Genomic DNA, 17,995 nt, shown 5'->3' with positions numbered 1-17,995 from the left:
TTTTCCAGGACTGGGACCCAGGGAGCCTGGCTAGTGGACCTCCAGATAGTTCTCCCGATGGCTGCTGGCCTGATTCACTTCAGCCCAAAGCCACAGGAGCAACACAACAAACCCACACCCCAGCCGGTCGCCAGGTAGGCAGCTGGCACCATTTTTCCCATCAGATGCCCCTGGTGTAAAATTCGGGCCAACACAGAAGAGAAAAACGCGTTATGCAAAATTAAAGACACAGGCAGCAAAAGACCTGTGGCTGGGGAGGCCCCCCTCGTCCCAACTTCAGGAAGGGGCAGGGCTGGCCTCTGACCCTCCGAGTCTACCCCCTTGTGGCAATCACAACAATGGGTTCCAAGACAGGCAGGGACCCCACACACAGGCAAGGAGGGAAACAGCTGTGGGCAGGAAACGTGGAGATGGGAGGGAAATCTCTCCCTTTTCGCTGGCCTTGAACATGGGAAGAGGAAGGCCCGGAGTCTCAAACTGCCTTCTTGTTAACACAAGACCACAGGAAAAATGGCAGACCAAGAGATGGGGACCTGGTGACATTCACGTCACCTGAATCAAGCTGCGCCTGAAGCCCACCAACCCTGGATTTCAGTCGTATGAGCCAAGACCCATGCTGAAGTGAGTCTGACATGGGTTTTCTGTCCCTTTCAGCCAACAGAGCCCCACCACACAAAGGGACTTTCAGAAGCGGTTCTGTGCGTGATGGCTCTAAAGTCCCCTAAAGCAAAGTTTGGTGAATTCCAAAGGAAGCCCAATACCACAAAACTCCAGCGGCTCAAGGGCAGGGAAGCGTTAGAAAACAGAACATTTTTATATGAAAAAGGAACACAGCTGGCAGGGGGCGGGGCTGTAAAAAAAAAAAAAAAATTGCACTGAATTCCTGTCTCATGCGTCCGGCTAAATTCCACACGGCAGACGCAAAAAACATCTGAACACTTGCAGAGCTGTGTTCCCTCCTGGCTTCTTCTCTTGCCCAAATCTGCTCGAACTTTCCAAATGCTCTCAGCAGCCTGGGGCAAGAACAGGGTCCAGGTGGCCCCTGTGCTGGGCCCATCACTCCCCTGACCCCCAAGATCCAGGAAGAGAAGACAGACACAGAGAAACAGAAACAGACACAAAGACTAAGGCTCACAGAGGGAGAGGGAGCCCACCAGGGAACTTCAAGAAGAGGGACGAGCAGGTGATCACAGCTACTGAGAGGCACGGAGACCCTCAGGAGGTTCCAAGCCACCATTCCGGAGAGCCAGGCTGGGCGGGCAGCTGGCCAGAGACAAACTGGCAGCCTGTTCTCTGGGCAGAACCGGACAGAAGCTCGGGCCACAGCCCACTGGGGGCCCCAGTCCCTAGGGAGGACATCAGACCTCCCTGGCATGGCCTTTGGCCGGGCCACTGACCTGGCCCTCTGCCCCTCCACACGTACCCCTCTCCCCTAGCCGTCCAAGGCTCTCTTCGGGAAACAGCTTTTCTAATGGCAACATCCCTCCCCCAGTGGAGGAGACAGACTCAGGTGCCCACGGTGGGGGGCGTGGCGGGCACTGGGAGGAGGGAGGCCGATGGCCAGCTAGCGGGACCAGACGGGAAGCCTGAGGACCAGGGCAGCCTGGTGGGCAGGGATGGGCTGCAGACCCAGGCTGCCTGGCCTTCGGCGACGTGGGCGGGTGGCTCCCGCTCGCTCAGCCTGGGGCCCGGGGCTCCTTTACAAAAGGAGATCGCAGATCACGGGAGTGGGGCCGAGATGACGCAACGGCACGACGCTCGCTTGGCACAGGACCCGGCTCACCCGCTTAGCACCGTCTTGCCGTCGTCAGAGCCCCGAGAGCCCTCCTCTCCCGCCAGCCCCCCAGCGAAGGCCCTGCACCGGCCAGAAATCCCACCGATCCATCCTATCCGGCATCAGGCAGGGAAGAGGACCCACAGGCCCGAGTGGGCCACGTCCACCCCCCCGCCTGCTCCCACCCCCACCAGGGCCGCAGTAAGAGAAGCGCTGACCTCACCCACCAGGCGGGAGGCTGCTAACGAGCTAGCTGTGGAACAACACTCAGCATGTGCAGGAGTGACGTCCATCCCTCAACCGGCCGAGGACGGGCATGTCACCTGGCCGCGGTCCCTGCCCCATCCCAGGCAGTGACAGTAAAACAACAGCTTCGGGGGCAGTTAGGTGACCCTAATGGACAGTCCGGGCCACTGGCTGCGATCCCTCCATTAGCACCTCTGTCGGCTTCCTCTGTGTGAAATGGAGACCAAAGAAGCTTCCAGCCTCCACTGTCCTGAGGTTTACTGAAACAGCAGGACCACCTCCCCAACCAGCACACCGTAGGCACTTAATCTGTGCACATTCGCCCCCACTGGCTCCGCTCGACTTTCCACTTAAAATTTTTTTTTACATTTTTATTTTATTTTTGAGAGAGAGAGACAGAGAGCATGAACAGAGGAAGGGCAGAGAGAGAGGGAGACACAGAATCCGAAGCGGGCTCCAGGCTCCGAGCCGTGAGCACAGAGCCCGACGCGGGGTTCGAACGCACAGACCACGAGATCAGGACCTGAGCCGAAGTCAGACACCCAACCGACTGAGCCACCCAGGAGCCCCTCGACTTTCCATTTTAAAGAGGAGTAAAGTGAAAGAGGTCTCTGGGGCACGGCGGGGGGCATGGTGGCCCCGCAGGCCAGACGCGTTCAGGTAGGAGCAGGCCCCCGTCCGGCCAGGAAGCGGCCTGCGAGCCAACCTCGGTCCCGGCCCCTCCTCTCGCTGCCCACCCTCGGCCCGAGCTGTGCCCCACCTGGCACGCCCACCTCCCCCACCCCTTGCCTTGCACCCAGTGCGGCCGCAGAAGCACCCAGGTCCTCAGGGGCTCCCAGCCAGGGCCGGGCCTTACCTTGGACGGGTCCTCCGAGCCCCCAGGCTGGCCCGCAGCCAGCAGGGGTGAGGGCCGCAGCAGGGGATCCGGCAGCAGCTCCAGGCGAGGGCGCTTGCTCTCGATGAACTCCATCTCTGACTTGCCCAGCTCGGGCAGGTAGGAGTGGGACTCGGGTCGCAGGTGGAGCTCCTGGGACCTGCGGAGGCAAGGACACAGGGCCTCGCAGCTGCCGCCCTCCCGCCGAGCACCTGCCGTGTGCCCCGCCCTCCGCGACCCTGAGGGAGAAGTGCCCATCTGGCCAAGGGCACACAGCGAGGCAAGCTTCAATCCCAGACTCGTCCTCCCACGAGTCAGCACTCGCTATGTTAATAGGAAGAGAACGTACTGGTGATTCCCCACCCCCGCGCTGCCGAGAGCGGCCCACGGCCAGCAGCATCAGCCCCGCCTGGAGCCGGCTACAAACGCACAGCCTGAGTCCCACCCCAGACCTACAGAGTCAGACTAGAACCCCGGGTGATTCGTGGGCACGGTCGAATCCAAAAAGCCTTGTGGGTCCAACACAGGCAGTAACACACATGCTGTTATTTGCACATCCCCCACCCGGGGCAGACATCACTAGCCAACCACAGCACTCTGGCTGCTAAAGCTGGCCTTGCGTCCTTCCCAGCTCGGCCAGCTGCCTGGGGCAGAGACGGGAGCTGTCCAGCCTAACACTCCCGACCGGCTCTCCTCAACCCCGCTCCCCAGTCTGCAGAGATCAAAACTGGGCCAGAGAGGACATGGCCTTGCCTCAACACACACAGCACGGCCAGGACTCACAGACTCCGCCCCCGGCTACTGCTCCCGACCGGACAGCCTAAATACCCCTCTGCTAAAATGCGTTTCAAGTTGATGCCTGCCCGGAACACTCCAAGAACATGCTCACCTCCGGGACTCTGCACATGCTGTTCCCTCTGTCTGGAAGGCCTTTACCGGCTCTCTGAATGGTCGGCTACATATCGGACAAACGTCCCTCCCCTGAGAGGCCTTTCTGGCCACCCCAGCCAGAGAGCTAATACCTTGCTCACCCTGTAGCTAATAAATGGGTCACCTGCCTCATTCTGGAGTCATCTTGTGGGTGTCTGTGAGGCATCTGCCCTGGAGACAGGGCCGCCTACCGTCGTGCGCCCACAGCCTAGAATGGGCCAGCACATGACATCTGAGCTTAGGACTCTTAGCGGTCAGTGCTGTTATGATCTCCAGCATCTTGGGGCCCCGCTCTGGCCTCGGCCCTCCCCTCACTGGGGTCCCGTCCTGCTGCACGGGCTCATCCCCTTCCCCCCAGATTTAAGGACAGGCAGGCCCAGCCACAGGCAGACACCAGAGGGCCTCGGCTGGTAGCTGAGGGACAGAGAGGGGAAGACGACAGGAGGGAGGAGGGGGCAGCCCGGGTGCACCCAGGCGGGACTTGTCCCTCTCACCGGCACCCCAGCCCCGCCCCTCCGCATCTTGGCGGTCGACCCCTCCTGCCTAGGACTACCCACCCCCAGAGACCACTGAAGGCCCACGCTGCGAAGTCGGAGGGCCACGTGGCCCTTCCCCGCTCCCCCGCAACCGCGCCCCAAGTCACAGCTGCACCAGGACGAGGGCAGGCACACAGCACGGCGGCCCCCCGACTTAACACCAGCCCTGCACGCTCCTGCCTCCTCCCCCGGCCTGAGGACCGACCCCGCGGCTCCCAGCTAGGCGGCGTGCAAGCCTCTCCTCACCTCTCGTTCCCAGGCTGAAATTCGGACAGCAGGGAGGGCCTCCTCCTCTGCGGCTGGAGGATGGAACCGGGCGACAGGTGCGAGGCATAGTCACGGGGGTGGTGCTGGTACTCGAGCAGCCCGACGTCCTGAAGCGAGAGGCCGAGGAAGCGGGTGAGCCAAGACGGCCCGCTCCACGGTCACGGGCGCAGCCGGGCGCTCGCTCCTGCGCGGGGCCACGTCCGCGTCCACGCGTGGCTCCGGACGCCCGGGGTGGCCAGAGGGCGTGCCCGGGGCCAGTCGCCGGCTAACATGCACCCTGTGCCGTGCCACCGCGGTCCCTCACCCGGCCCCACAGGGGCACCTGCAGCACGTGCGATTACGCCCTCCTCCCCGACGAGACCACCGAGCCCGCCTGGTAGCGGGAGGCTGGAAAGGGCACAGCCCACGTGTCTAGCGGGGCACTGAGGGGATAGGGTGTGTGCGTGAGACTGCAGGGCACAGGTCTGTGAGGCTCGAAGACCAGCTTCCAAAACAAGGGGCCACCTTGGGGTTCCCCTGTCTTGTCTGTGAAAAGAAAACCCACCCACGTGTGTCCGGCCAAAGTCAGAAGGGGAAACGGGCTTCAGACAAAACCCTCCTTCTTCAGTAACGTGCCGTCCATCACCCCTTCTCATCTGGGGAAAAACCAAACGCTAACAAATTGCAAGTATCCTGATTATCAACTACACTCTGATCCGAGACACGTTAGAAAGGGTTTTTAAAACAGCATAGGAACGAGCGTTTCGAAAGAGAAAACAGGGCTTCCCACTGTACCAATCCAAATCGATTCGCTCTGCCTGCCTAGAACACTCAGTTACACTGTGTGCGGCAATCAATTAGCGATGTCTGGCACAGGTAAGGCTTAGGCAGAGGGGCACCGCGTGTGATTTATCTTCTTCTGGGCACCTCTCTCAATTCTCCCAAGTTTCCATTAAAAGAGTCTAGTCGGTCTTCTCATGCTCCTGTTGTCCGGCTTTTTTTTTTTTTTTTTTTTTAAGCAGTTATTCCTGCAAAGACGATCAAATGCTATCAGGCAGGTGTGCTGGGAGTGTGTGCGTTTCAGACCCTCCAAAGCAAGCATGTAAGAGGCTGGGACGCCAAGGGCTGGAGAAGACGAGTAAATGGAATGAACAGGGACCCCAGCGACTTCGGAGGCTGGAAACGCTGAGGAGGCCCAATGTGGGGAAGAAAGGTTGCAGGGCCTCGGGCTGGGGGAACTGTCCGTCACTCCAACCCTCTGAGCCTCAGTTTCCTCATCTTTGAAACGGGTGCCTGACCGCATGGAAGGAGGTCCCTGTGCTTCCTACCACAAACCCTCCGTAACTCTCCAAAGACCTGCCTCAAGATGACAGGTGGCTTCCGGAAGGCAGAGAAGGGCTCAGCCCTCCCCCCCGCCCCCCCCCCACTCTGTGATGTCTAGCACGAGGCCCCAGGTGCTCACAAATGGAGGCGGGTGGGAAGGAGGAGGAAGGGGGAAGGCCCTGGGGGAGGGAGGGAAGGAGGGAGGGAGCGAGGCCTCTGGGATCACGCTGGCAAGGCTGCCAGGCCCAGATCACACGCACGTGCAGAGGTGTGAGAAGGAATCGGCAGCCTCTGCCGTCTGCCAGGGGGAAGGTTTTCCCCGCCCGGCTCTCTCGCGCAAAAGCAAAGTGAGCAAAGCGGCAAGAGACAGACAGTCCGATCCCTCAGGAGACAGACAAGCCAACGCCTCGGCGAGACAGCAGCTACGTCGGCCAACGGAGGTGGGAAGAGGCACGAGGCACACAGGGCCCTGGGCAGGGGCAGGGTGGGGGGGGGAGGGCGGAGAGGCCATTTCACGAACTTTCTGGCCTCAGTTTCCCAGTTTAAGAGCCAAGCGGGAGACGCTCGTCAGCAAAGCCCCTCCGAGGGGCATCTCGGGGGCCATTTCTGCGGTGTCCTCACTAAACCCCACCCTAGGCCCCGAAGCTGGTCTCCAGGGCTGAGCCGGGGACCCCCCCCCCTCAGGGGGGTCTGGAAGCTCCACAGGAAGCCCAGAATCGGGGACGTCCCAAGGGAGAAGCTGACCCGAGGTGGGGCGCACCAGGCCCTCAGGCTCCAAGCCTCCCGGCCACGTCTCAGAGCCCACGAACTCTACGTGATGTAACAAGATAATAACAATACCCGACGTTCATGAACTGCCCGTGTCTGCCCGCCGACAAAAGCTTTAAGCGTGTTTTTCATTTAATTCCCACAGTGACGCCATGAGGCGGGTCTCATGCACGGTCCCACACAAACATGAGACCTCGGGCACAGAGAAGGTAAGTGACTCGCCTAGGTGACACAGCAAGGAGGGGAGGTTCTGAGATGCAGGACTGAGGCCAGGCTGGCTTCCTGCTGAGGGACGGGGAGGGGCAGACTGCAGGTTCTGAACGTACCCCCAAAAGGTGACAGCAACAAGCCAGACTTGGGGGGGCAGGGGCCTGCCCTGCCCTTGCCACATGCTCGCAGAGCTGCTTGCTCAGAGAATTGGGGGGGGGGGGTCTCAGGTGAGACCCCCCCCCCCCGCCTCTGCCAGCCTCTCCTCAGCCGTGGTGCCTCTGACACTAGAAATCGGGACTTGCCGATAAACTATGCCCCTCAAACTCCCCAGGAAGGGGACAGGCACTGTGGAAAATCAACTTAACCAGGAGACAACCCCATCTGGCACGTCCCTGGCTAGATCCTAAGGAGCCACAAGGACAAAGGGGCTGAGGCATCTGGGCCTCGGGTCAAATCCAAACCGGGTCTGGATTCTGGGAGATGTTGGAGGGAGGGGCCGGGAGAAAGGTTTTCTTTGCAGCTGTGCTATGAGAAGATCAGCTCCTCGCTGGCTCCTGGGATAGGGTTTCTCACCCAGGGGGTGCCGAGGAAACGTCTGGAGCCGCACCTGGCAGGCAAAGGACTCGTGGGCCCCTCCTGGAGAGGTGGGGCTCCCACCTCAGGGCCTTTGCACGTGCTGTTTCCTCTGCCTGGAACATTCCTTAACCACATTTCCCCGTGCCCGGCCCTCCAGTTCCTTTCAGGTTTTGATCCCAATGTCAGCTTCCCAGTGAGGCCTCCCTCCCTGGCGCCTGACTTCAATTAGGAGCCCCACAACCTCCGCCTTCCCTCGCTCCTCCTTCCCTGCTCACTGCTGCCCCATGAGAACACCAGCTGCCTGAGGCAGGGATGCTTCTGGTTTGCTCACAGCTCCGTTCCCAGGGCCCACGGAAGTACTGGCAGACGAGGCGCCTACTGAGTGCTAAATGAATGAACAAAGCTCCCAGCACGGGGGCTCCCGAGAGGCCTTTCTGGGGAGCCGTCCCCCAGCACCCAGAACTGGGGGGGGGGGGGGCAGGAAGGGCCACAAAGGTGAGGCGGAGAAACCCCGGGCAGCATTCAGGACACGAGCAACCCACCGGCGCGCCCACACGCGCCCGCGGGCCCCCGGGTCCCTGACCTTTCACCCAAGGCGGCGCTGCTCCACGTGGGGCCCACCCCGTTGCCCGCGACGAGTGGGTACAGAAGACACGCGTCTTCGTGCGCCAGCCGGCCTGCGCGCTGCCGGCCTCGCCACGGCCAGCGCCCGCACCGGACGGGCGGGGGTTCCGTGCAGTTTGGCTTTGGGGCAAAGTGCAGCTGAAACGGACCGGTCCTCCCCACAGAGCTTTCGGGAAGCACCGATCCGGGGCAGGAGTCCGAAACGGGGCCCAAGGCCCAAGCCGGGCTCGGCCCTCGGCCACTCCTCTGCCTCTCGGTTGCAGCTCCGGAGCTATGAGGGCAGCGGGGCTGAGCAGTCATGACACAGGCCGCACGGCCCGAGAGGCCCGACACGTTTACGGAGGTTTGCCGAGGTCTCCTCTAGAGGAAAAGCCCACAGGCGACGTGGAAGAGGACATTCACGCTACGTTGTCGTCACAAGAACGGCGTCACCGAAGTCATCAGCGGCGTCCCGTGATATCCGTGGGAGCTGACGCTGCACAGGCATCACGCGAAGGCCTCTGCCCGCGTCCACTAACCTGAGCCTCAGAACCCCGCAGTTACCGCCATCAAATGACGGGGAAACCGAGGCACAGGGCGGTAAGGCCCCTCGTCCAAAATTCCACAGCCAAGGTATCACTAAGGCAGCGCAGAAACGCAATCGGTCTGGCTCCAGAGCCTGTGCTCTTAGCCACCCCTCTACACGGAGGCACAGAGAGGTTGAGTAACTTGCCAGGGTCCACACAGCAGAAAGCGGCAGCGCTAGAAGTCAGACCTTGCACCTTTTGACTCGAATGCATCCGTTCAGCACAAGAACTACAAGAGCTCAGGCAAGTCCAGAAGGTCCCGGGGGACTCGGAGAAGTCCCCAGGAAGCCTGACAAAAGGCGAGGCGGGGAAGGTACGTCGGGACCCCCAATCCCGGGAGATGCACAGGGAAAGATGTGGGGTCCTGATTCCGTGAGGGAGGGAAGCCAAGACCACAGAGGTGGAGAGGGCAGGGCACAGAGGGGTTCTGTGGGATTCCCCAGGCAACGCGCACGGTGTCCGGAAAGGCCGAGAGGGTGTCAGAAGCGGGCAGGGGAACGGCCAGGCCTCTGCCTGAGAGCACACCCGGGATCGCGCCTTCCGCCCGCACCGTGAACCTCACAGCGGGCAGCCTGGAGGTGGCGGGCCAGCAGACGGGACGGCCCCCACGGCCCCTGAGTCCAGGGTCCTGCCACCCCAAAGGACAGGGGCTCCCGTCACCCCGCCAGCAGGAAAGACAGGACTACCGCAACCCCGCCCGGGCACCTTCCACGGAGGCTCAGACCCACAACTCCATACTTCAGATAGGAACACCGAGGCTGCCCCCCCACAGGGCCAAGTGGGCAGCCCAGTGTCACTCAGCAGGTGGGAAGGAACGGAGATTCAAGGCCAGATGTGGAGGTTCTTCTGGGCTCCAGGGTGGACTCGCCATCCAAGCAGCCCTGGGCCCAGGGCACATGGAAAGAAGCCTCTGGAACCAAGAGGTGCTACTCCTGAAGATAAGCCTGTTTGTGTGTGTGTGTGTGTGTGTGTGTGTGTGTGTGTGTGTGTGAGAGAGAGAGAGAGAGAGAGAGAGAGAGAGAGAGAGAGAGAGAAGACTGAGTCTCAGGAAGGTCACAGGTCACCGGGTCCAGGCCCCTCCCCTTCCTCCCAGCTTCCGGCCTCAGCTACCATGCAAGGAGCCAGGACCCTGGGCTCCCACCTGGCTCCTGGATGGGGCATTTTTCTCCCTGTGCCTCGATTTCCCCTTTCTTCCACCCTCTGTCTGCTAGACTCAGAAAAGGGGGGCACCTCACCCCACCTGTAAAATCGGCTAATGGGAACATGTTAGAGGGCACGGGCTGCAGTGCGGAGGGAGGGCCTCCAGACTACAGACCCAATGCTGACCCCCCACCAGCCAAGGGAAAGTGGCTCCAGCCAGGACACATGCCCAGGACAGCAAGACCCACCCCCAACCCGGGGTGCCCGGAATTCTTGCTCCTGCCTTTTAGGTGACAAGCAGGGTTGGGCCGCCCCACACAGAGCAGGGACCGGGGCCCCACTGCTGCCACCACACAGGACAGGAATGCCCCACCCCACAGCTGCCCCAGGGCCCTGCTCACCCCTGGCCTCAGCCTCCTGCCTGGAGTGGGTGGTGACTGCTGGGGCCTGTCCAGCCACATCCTGCGTCACTGACAGCCCGGTGGGGGCAGAACAGGAGACATTATGGGTCAGCCAGTGACCCCAAATGACCGGGAGAGGGCCCAGCTGGGGCAAAGGGCAAGAAGGAAGGCGGGAGAGTGGGGCAGCGGGGGGTGGAGGGGGGAGGCTCTAGGGACAGGAGGACTTTCCAAAGCTGTGCCACAGGGAAGGGGTGGGAGAGGGCTGGGAACCCAGCAGGAGGGGCCCAGCAACAAGAGAGAAGCCAGAGGCATCGGCCAGGGGCCCCCAGGAGAGGCAGCCCCTGCGGGCAGCTGCGGTAACAGTGAGGTAACAAGGAATAGCGACAGCGAACGGACACGTCCGTCAGAGCGGGTGCCAGGCGCTGCCACAAGGACTTCATGCAGGTTGTTATGTTTAATCCCCACGAGAACGCAGGAGACGGGAGCGGCCGTGACACCATTTTATAGATTAAAAAACCGAGGCTCAGAATGGTTAAGGACGTGGACCTTTCTCCTCGCCTACAAAACATTCCCGATCCACAAACAGCGTTCGAGACCCTCTCCGGGGTGATTCAGAGCAGCAAGTGAACTATCTGCGTAGAAGGTTCTAAACAGAACGTTGGCCCTGTGGCAAGGGCTCGGTAATCAAGGGTTTGTGGTCGCTGTTGCCGTGGCTGTCGCTGGGGACCCTGATACAGAAGGTGACGCTACGTAACAACGTGCGCCCCCAGGAGCACACTCCCGTGGCCCTGGGCACACGGTAGGTGCCCAGCAGGCAGTGGCGTCTGTGACCGGGGCTCAGAACCCCGAGGCTGAAGCGGACTGCCTCCCAGCAGCGATCTCACCTGAGGCCTGCGGTTTAGTCTCCTGGCCTCAGTCCCCTCGAGTGCAAGGTGGGGCACCGACGCCAGACGCTCTTTCACTGGGCCGGACGGAGGATCTGAAGACCACCCACAGGCAAGCTCTCGTCACAGGGCTCGAGATGTGCCCGTTCAGCCCGGCTGGCTCTGAAAAGCATCCTGGTGGCCAAAATCCTCCAGAGGCCGCCGCGTCTGGGACACCCTCCCCGCGGGGCCAGTGGGTTCACACGCTCGCTGATGGAAATGCCCTCCCACACCACTTCCTTTCTTCTCACGAAGAGGAACCACGCCAAGCAGTCCACACGCATGCACGCACACGCACACACACACACACACACACACACACACACACACACACGGGCCAGCAGAGCCAGCCTCTTGCCCAGCTACGACCGCAAGACCCCACACCCCCCCGCCGAGCAGCCAGTTGGTCAAACAGGGAGGCCCCAGACCCCGGGAGCCCTCCGGCAAGGCCCAAGGACACGGTTCCCAGTAGGTGCCCAAAAAATGCCAGCAAAGGCCCATCCTCACGGCCGCACCGCGCAGCGAGAGGCGCGGCAGGAAACGGGGTCACTGCGAGGAGAAACAAGGGTGCAGCTTAGGAGAGCCGGTCGAGGGCGCACGCGCGTGCGGGCCAGCACGTAGCCAGCACTCCTCTTTCCCCGCAGGCAGGTCGAGGGGCGGCTCCTCGGTGAGAGGAAACGACACCCCGGATCCCCAAATCAGGGCTCCAGACACGCGTTCCGAGCGTCTTCATCTCAGAGCCTCCGGTGCACGAGCTCCGGGGCCACGGCTCAGGCAGGCAAGGGGCTGTCGGTCAGCACCCGGGAGACCCCAACAAAGCCAAAGGCAGTCCAGGGGAGGCTGGGCTGCCAGCAAAGCGTATACAGCAGGCGTCCCGTGTCCGTACACAAATTCCACAGCTGACTCAGAGAGGCAGAGATCCCAGCTCAGCCTGGCCCCGGTCTCCATCACCCCCCCGTTTAGAGCGGGAGCTAAGAGATTTTACCAGAACGTCCAGAGGCCAGTGGTCCCTGCCGTGACACCCCAACTCCCCTCAGGGAACCCAGTGAGCCCTGGCTGGACCCCGTCAGAGCCACACCAGCCCTCACGGGGACTCGGGGAGAGAAGGCCCCAAAGGTGGCCCCGGGCATACACCACCCCCTTACTCACCGTGTGGGGCCGGGCGATCTGCACAGGGTAAGAAATGCCATGGGGCGGGTAGCGGGGCTCGGTGGCCCTCCACGTCTGCGCCACAGGCTGCGTGGACCCCGACATGGCGGCGAGCGTCTGGGGGCTCTTGGGCCCCAACAATCTCCCTCTCGATGGCCACCAAGGTTAAAAGCCAGTCCTCCTCATCTGCTCACGGGCCGCCCTGTCACAGGAACCTGAGAAAAAAGCAGAAAAGAGACCAGATCAGCCACGGGACAGTGTCCCCTCCAAGGACCCTGGTGGGGCCCCCTAATAGTTCCTTTGGTCCCTGAGGAAAAGCAAGCACACAGGTCCTCCTGACCCTCCTCCTCCTCCAAGCCGCTGGGCGCTTCCTGCCCACCGACAGCGGGAGGTGGCAACATGGCATCTGGGGGACCCCCGAGCCACAGACCAGGCCAGACACGCCCCCCACCCACGACCAAGGCCCTGGTTCAGCAGGCACAGGAACCCCAACCCTGTGAACACTGCCCCACCATTCCCCGAAGGGTCCCGAGCCCCCACGGCCCACCCGACCTCACCCCACGGCCCCTGCAGATTTCCAAGTCACCAGGGCAAAGTTCTCGGAAAGCACCCAGTTCAGGCAGGCAGCTGGGGGCCTGTCCTGAGAGGCACCGCCAGGGTGAGGCGCACGGTTGCGTCCCTGGCCACGGCGGGCAGGGTCAGCTCGGGCAGGACACGGGTCACAGCGTGACCCCGGGCAAGGCCGGGCCTGCCTGGGCCTCCGCATGACCCCGTGCAGGAGCAGAGCTGGGAGTGGGGGGACTGGGCAGCCGGGGGCCGCGTTGGGGAAACAGCTAAGGACCCAGACAAGAGCCGGGGCGGGGGGAACGGATAAACCGTACCTTCCATGGGACAGAAAACACCCATGTCCAGGCTGGAAAAAAATCTCAAGAAGCAGTCCCGTGCTTTTAGAGCTGGGGAAACTGAGTCTCGGGAGGAAGAAAGGACTCAAGGGCGCCAGGAGGCCCTTAGTCAGAAGCTGCCTTTGCCCAGAAATCTCTGGGGGGGGCCTCCATCCCCCCCACCCCTGGGCCGCCTGCCCACGCCCACGGTGAGAGCCGGGCACAGCCACGGCCACGGCCCCTCCCCCGGCCCCGCACGTGCAGCCCCGCCCCCCGCTAGAAAAATCCAAGATGGCGCAGGGGCCTGGCACCTGGACGCCCCGGTGCGCCGGGCAAGGCTGGGGCTGCATCTCACGACGCCCCTCCTCGCCCTGCCCCGGGTTCACAACTGTCCTTCTCCACGGGAAGACGCCGGGCCCCTCCCCTGGCGATGGGCCCCGTGGCCGTCTCGAACTGGGACGGAGGGCTGAGATCGCGGTGGTCAGAGGAGGAACGAGACCCCCATCTGAGGCTCTGGTGGCGTCCCCCTCCCCACCCCCATCTTTCCCGCCACTGTAGATGTGACCTTCCTTTCTGGAACCATCCTCCGGCCTCCCACCGGCGCTCGGGAAGTAGTCACGTGACCCGGGCCTGGCCAATGCAAGTCCTGCATCCCCCGGGCCAGGGATTGGTCGAGGGATGCGCCCTTGGCCCAAACTAGGCCAATGAGAGGCAGTCTTGAGACTCTGGCTGGAGGAACCAGCTTGGCCCGGAACCAGGAGCTCGAAAGCCTGCGGTTCTGGGGGCCACCTCATGGCAGATGCCCGCCGAGCAACGACGCCGGCCGGCAGGAAGCCAGAGCGGAAGGGCGGAGGGAGCGCAGCGGGGTCCTGATGACAGCCAGGCCTGAAGGCGAAGCCTGCTCGCTCGCTTAGGAGAGCGGAGACGGCCGCGTGCTTGGCCTTCGCCGGCCCAACCTGGGTTTCTGTCGCTTGCCACCAGAAGTCTGACTCAGCCAGGGAAGGAAGGAGTCACAGATCAATGCACCTACGGGCACCTCAGCAAGTTGCCCACGTGGGCTTTTCCCAGCCACCGAGACAGGATGTGCCCTGTAATTTTTATAAACACGGGACCAAATCCTGCTCAGCTAACAGACGCTGTTAGTATCACTTCCCCTAGTACTGTCTCTGCAGTGGCTCCAGCCTAGTGACAGTGACGCTCTGATGGGGGGGGCTGCCCTGCCAGTTCCCACCGAGGGCAACGTGACATCTGTCCGATAGCCCAGAGACAAGAAACCGGCCTGGGGAGAGGGGCAGGTGTGGCCACTTCCGGACCCCGTTCCAGAATTCCCATTGCTCCCATCCATCTCGGAGCCCAGTGGATCCTGGTCACGCAAATTCCATTCTGCTTTCTCTCTGGGCTCTCCGATCCGAGGAGCTGAGGCCAGCACCTCGGCAGGGAGAGGCTCCCACTGGTCGCCCCTCCTCCAAGCGCAGTGGGGGAGCTTCCAAATGGCTGTTTGATTTTGCATTGCATAAGGCGGCAAAGAAGTCTGATTTACCCACAGCTTTCCTAACTTCCTTTGCCTAACAAGACGCCAACTGGAGATGGCAGGCCTCTGCCAGATGCTCACGCGCGCAGTGCACGTGGGCTCCAGAAGCCGGGGAGGTGACACCTTTCCAAACCAGCCCTGGAGAACCCTCAGCGGCACCCCACCCTCCTCACACCAAGGCCAGGGTCTGGCCGGGTTCCCATTCCCTCAAGACTCACGGTGTGTCGGCTGCCAAGCTCGAGGGGCCTCAGCCATCAACAGGTCACCCTGGCACTCCCTGGCCCCGTGTCCTCACGTCTAGGTTGTCCCCAAAGCCAAGGGACTCTGGGTGCCCCCTCCATTCACCACGAGCTTGTTTAATAAACCCAATTTCCACCCCTCCCAACCTCAGTCACATTTCTTGCCAGCTCAAAAAAAAAAAAAAAAAAAAATTTTTTTTTTTTTTTTTTTTAGGAAAACATTTTGGTGGTTCCTCCAAAAGTTAAACACAGAATTACCCAATGACCCAGCAATTCCAGTCCCGGGCACGTTCCCAAAAGAACTGAAAACGGGGACTCGAACAAATACATGTATACGAACGTTCAGAGCTGCACTATTCACAACAGCCAAGGGGTGGACACTGCCCAAGAGTCCATCAACAGACGAACGGATAAACAAACTGTGGTCCATCCACACGGTGGAACGCGACTGAGTCACAAAAAGAAATGAACTACTGACACAGCCACACCGCGGGTGTGAAAACATCACGCCGCGTGAAAGGAGGCGGTCACAAAAGGCCGGCTGGTGTGGGAGTCCCCTTACAGGAAGTATCCGGAATAGGCAACCCCATAGAGACCCGAAACGGACTGGTGGCCGCCAGGGCCGAGGGCGTGGGCAGTGACTGCTAACGGGCACCCAGGCTCTCCACGCGGGGATGGAAATGTGTTCAAATTAGACACAGGTAGTATTTGCATAACACTGTCGATGGAAAAACAAATGTCTTCCTCAAGGTTTGAATGTGAATGACAAGGAAAACTAGGACGCACCTCCATCAAAGATGGGGGTAGGGGAGGGGTGAGGGTGCCCCGGATCTGGTCTGGGCTGGAAGGCCTTCTGAAGACCGATCGAGGCTGCAGCCAATCTCGGCACAGCGGCCCCAATACCACCGCGGATCTGGTGGCTTCGGGGTCAAGAGAGGGTAGCACGCATCCATTTATGGACAGAAACTTCGGGGTCCCCGCTGCGCGCTGAGCCCCACACGAGTGAATGAGGCGGAGCCCAGCTGCCGAGGGTCTCGGTGCCCCGACCGGGTGGGAGTGGGGTGCAGCAGGGAGCAGAAAGCAAACAGTGACCTCGGAGATGGACGCTCAGGCTACTCCAGCCTCGGGGAGGGCGAGGGGGTCTCGGGGAGAAGGGGGAGAAGGGAGAAGTTTCCGGAGCGGAGCGGGCACAAGACAGCCAGGAGGGAGGCAGGGGGAGGCGGCCACCTGAACAGGAGCCCGGAGGTGAGACCAGGCACCTCGTGCTTGAGTAACTGATTGAGTGAGCACGAGGCAGGTGGGGGGGGACAGTCACTCAAGGCCCACGGGCCACGGCAAGGATGGGTTCTGTTCTAAGGGCTCTGAGGAGCCACAGACGGTGGTTGGGGAAATGAAGAGTCAGTGTGTTTTATTTTATTTTTTTTAATTTTTTAACATTTATGTATTTTTGAGAGACAGAGAGAGGCAGAGCATGAGTGGGGGAGGGGCAGAGAGAGAGGGAGACACAGAATCGGAAGCAGGCTCCAGGCTCCGAGCTGTCCGCACAGAGCCCGACGCGGGGCTCGAACTCACGGACCGCGAGATCGTGACCTGGGCCGAAGTCAGTGTGTTTTATAAGCAGGCGCCACAGAGAGCCGGGAGACCTCGGGGCTCCTGCGGGCATCCAAGCAAGAGACGACGCTGGCCGGATCGGAGCGGCAGCACCAGACAAGGAGAAGCAGGCACAGCCCAGGAAGTCGGGAAGGAGCTCCACCCTGGGGTGGAAGAGGCCAAGTGGCCTCCCGGGGACGGGGACCCTCTGTCCCCTCGTCAGGCAGGAAGCCTCACACCTCTGAGCCTCAGTTTCCTCGGGTACACATCCAGAATTCCTGCTCCACCAGCCTGTCAGCAGGACGGCATGCTTGGGAAGCAATGCCATCACGCCTGGTAAACAGCAGGCGCTCAATGAGGCAAACTCAGCAAGGGCAGGGCTCGGAGGAGACGAGACGGCCCTCAAGCGGGGCTAAGAAATGGCCGAGCCAGGTAGCGTGGGATACTTCCGAGCCCCAAAGCCCCGGCCCGGGCCGCGCACGTCCAAGCCACAAACCAGGGCACTAGGGCCGCCGAGCCAGGCAGAGGAGGGCCAAGAACTCCAGTCCTGCACGGGGCCCGGCACGAATGGTCCACGGTGGGGACCACCCACAAACAGCACAGGGGCCCCAGGGTGGCCCTCTACTGCACCTGCCCCAGAGGCAGCACCCAGCAGGGGCCACTCAGTGGCCCACCAGAGAGCCCTGCGGGCCCCACGGGGCCGCTCCCCACAATCCTGACCTCACAGCCCGTGTTCCATCCACCGCATGGCTTTCCTCCCAAATCTGCAGGAGGAAGCTCACCGCTGTGGGTTTTGTCTGCCTTGCCCCCGCTGCATCCCACAAGCCTACCGGTGCGCCTGGCACACAGCAGGTGCTCAACAAGGGAACCTGTCCAGGCAGGTGCCAGTAACGCCAGGTGAGGCCAGAGCCCTGCTGCCCCCACATTCCTCTCCGGCCCCAGGCAGGACGCTGAGGCCCCACTGAGGCACATTCCATAGATTTTCCGTGCCGCGTGCGGCCCGCTGCAGCTCCGGGGAGGGCGGATTACAGCAGGTCGGGGCCGGGACGGCTCCGAGAGCGGGCGGGGGACGGACGTGCGGGGTGCTCGTTAAGGTGCCTGGGAGCCTTCCGACCTGAGCCCAGGCTCTGGAGAAGACGAAAGGCCAGCTCTCTGCGCCACCCAATGCCTGAGACTTTCCCGTAACTAGTGGGCACCGACGTCAGAACCCGTGGCAGGTGGGGGAGCCTCAGAATGAAAACTCAGCTGTCAGCCGGAGAGAAGCCCCCAGCACGTGCACACACGCACGCGCTCGCCAGAACCCTCCAGAACCCTCCAGGGTGCTCAGAGAAGCCACAGGCCCCACACAGAGGACCTGGTCTCTCGTACCCCCGCCCCCGCCGGCCTGTCCGGGCTGGAGAGACAGTGAGGCACTGGGAACGCCGTGGCCTTCCTCACCACGGCTCTTCAGCCTCCAGAAGGGCGTGGG

General features: G+C 62.0%; 1 protein-coding gene across 23 annotated transcripts in view; it reads right to left on the bottom strand.

Annotated features, from left to right (window-relative positions):
• Positions 1 to 17,995, bottom strand: part of NCOR2 (nuclear receptor corepressor 2) — a 212,451-nt gene that overhangs the window by 134,452 nt on the left and 60,004 nt on the right. For 22 of the 23 annotated variants that reach the window (XM_023241291.2, XM_045041573.1, XM_045041577.1 and 19 more), the window contains 3 exons: positions 12,287 to 12,501; positions 4,607 to 4,734; positions 2,877 to 3,054 (listed from right to left, as the gene is read on the bottom strand). In XM_023241291.2, coding sequence (XP_023097059.2) covers positions 2,877 to 3,054; positions 4,607 to 4,734; positions 12,287 to 12,391 — 411 coding nt within the window. In that variant the 5' untranslated portion in view covers positions 12,392 to 12,501. Of the gene's footprint in view, positions 1 to 2,876; positions 3,055 to 4,606; positions 4,735 to 12,286; positions 12,502 to 13,478; positions 13,609 to 17,995 lie in introns of those variants that run through there. The other variant, XM_045041563.1, reaches the window with a different exon arrangement.

The sequence above is a fragment of the Felis catus genome, chromosome D3, assembly GCF_018350175.1.
Source record: "Felis catus isolate Fca126 chromosome D3, F.catus_Fca126_mat1.0, whole genome shotgun sequence".
NCBI lineage: Eukaryota > Metazoa > Chordata > Mammalia > Carnivora > Felidae > Felis > Felis catus.
The sequence above is the reverse complement of the archived record's forward strand: the minus strand, read 5'-3'. Positions and strand labels throughout refer to the sequence as shown.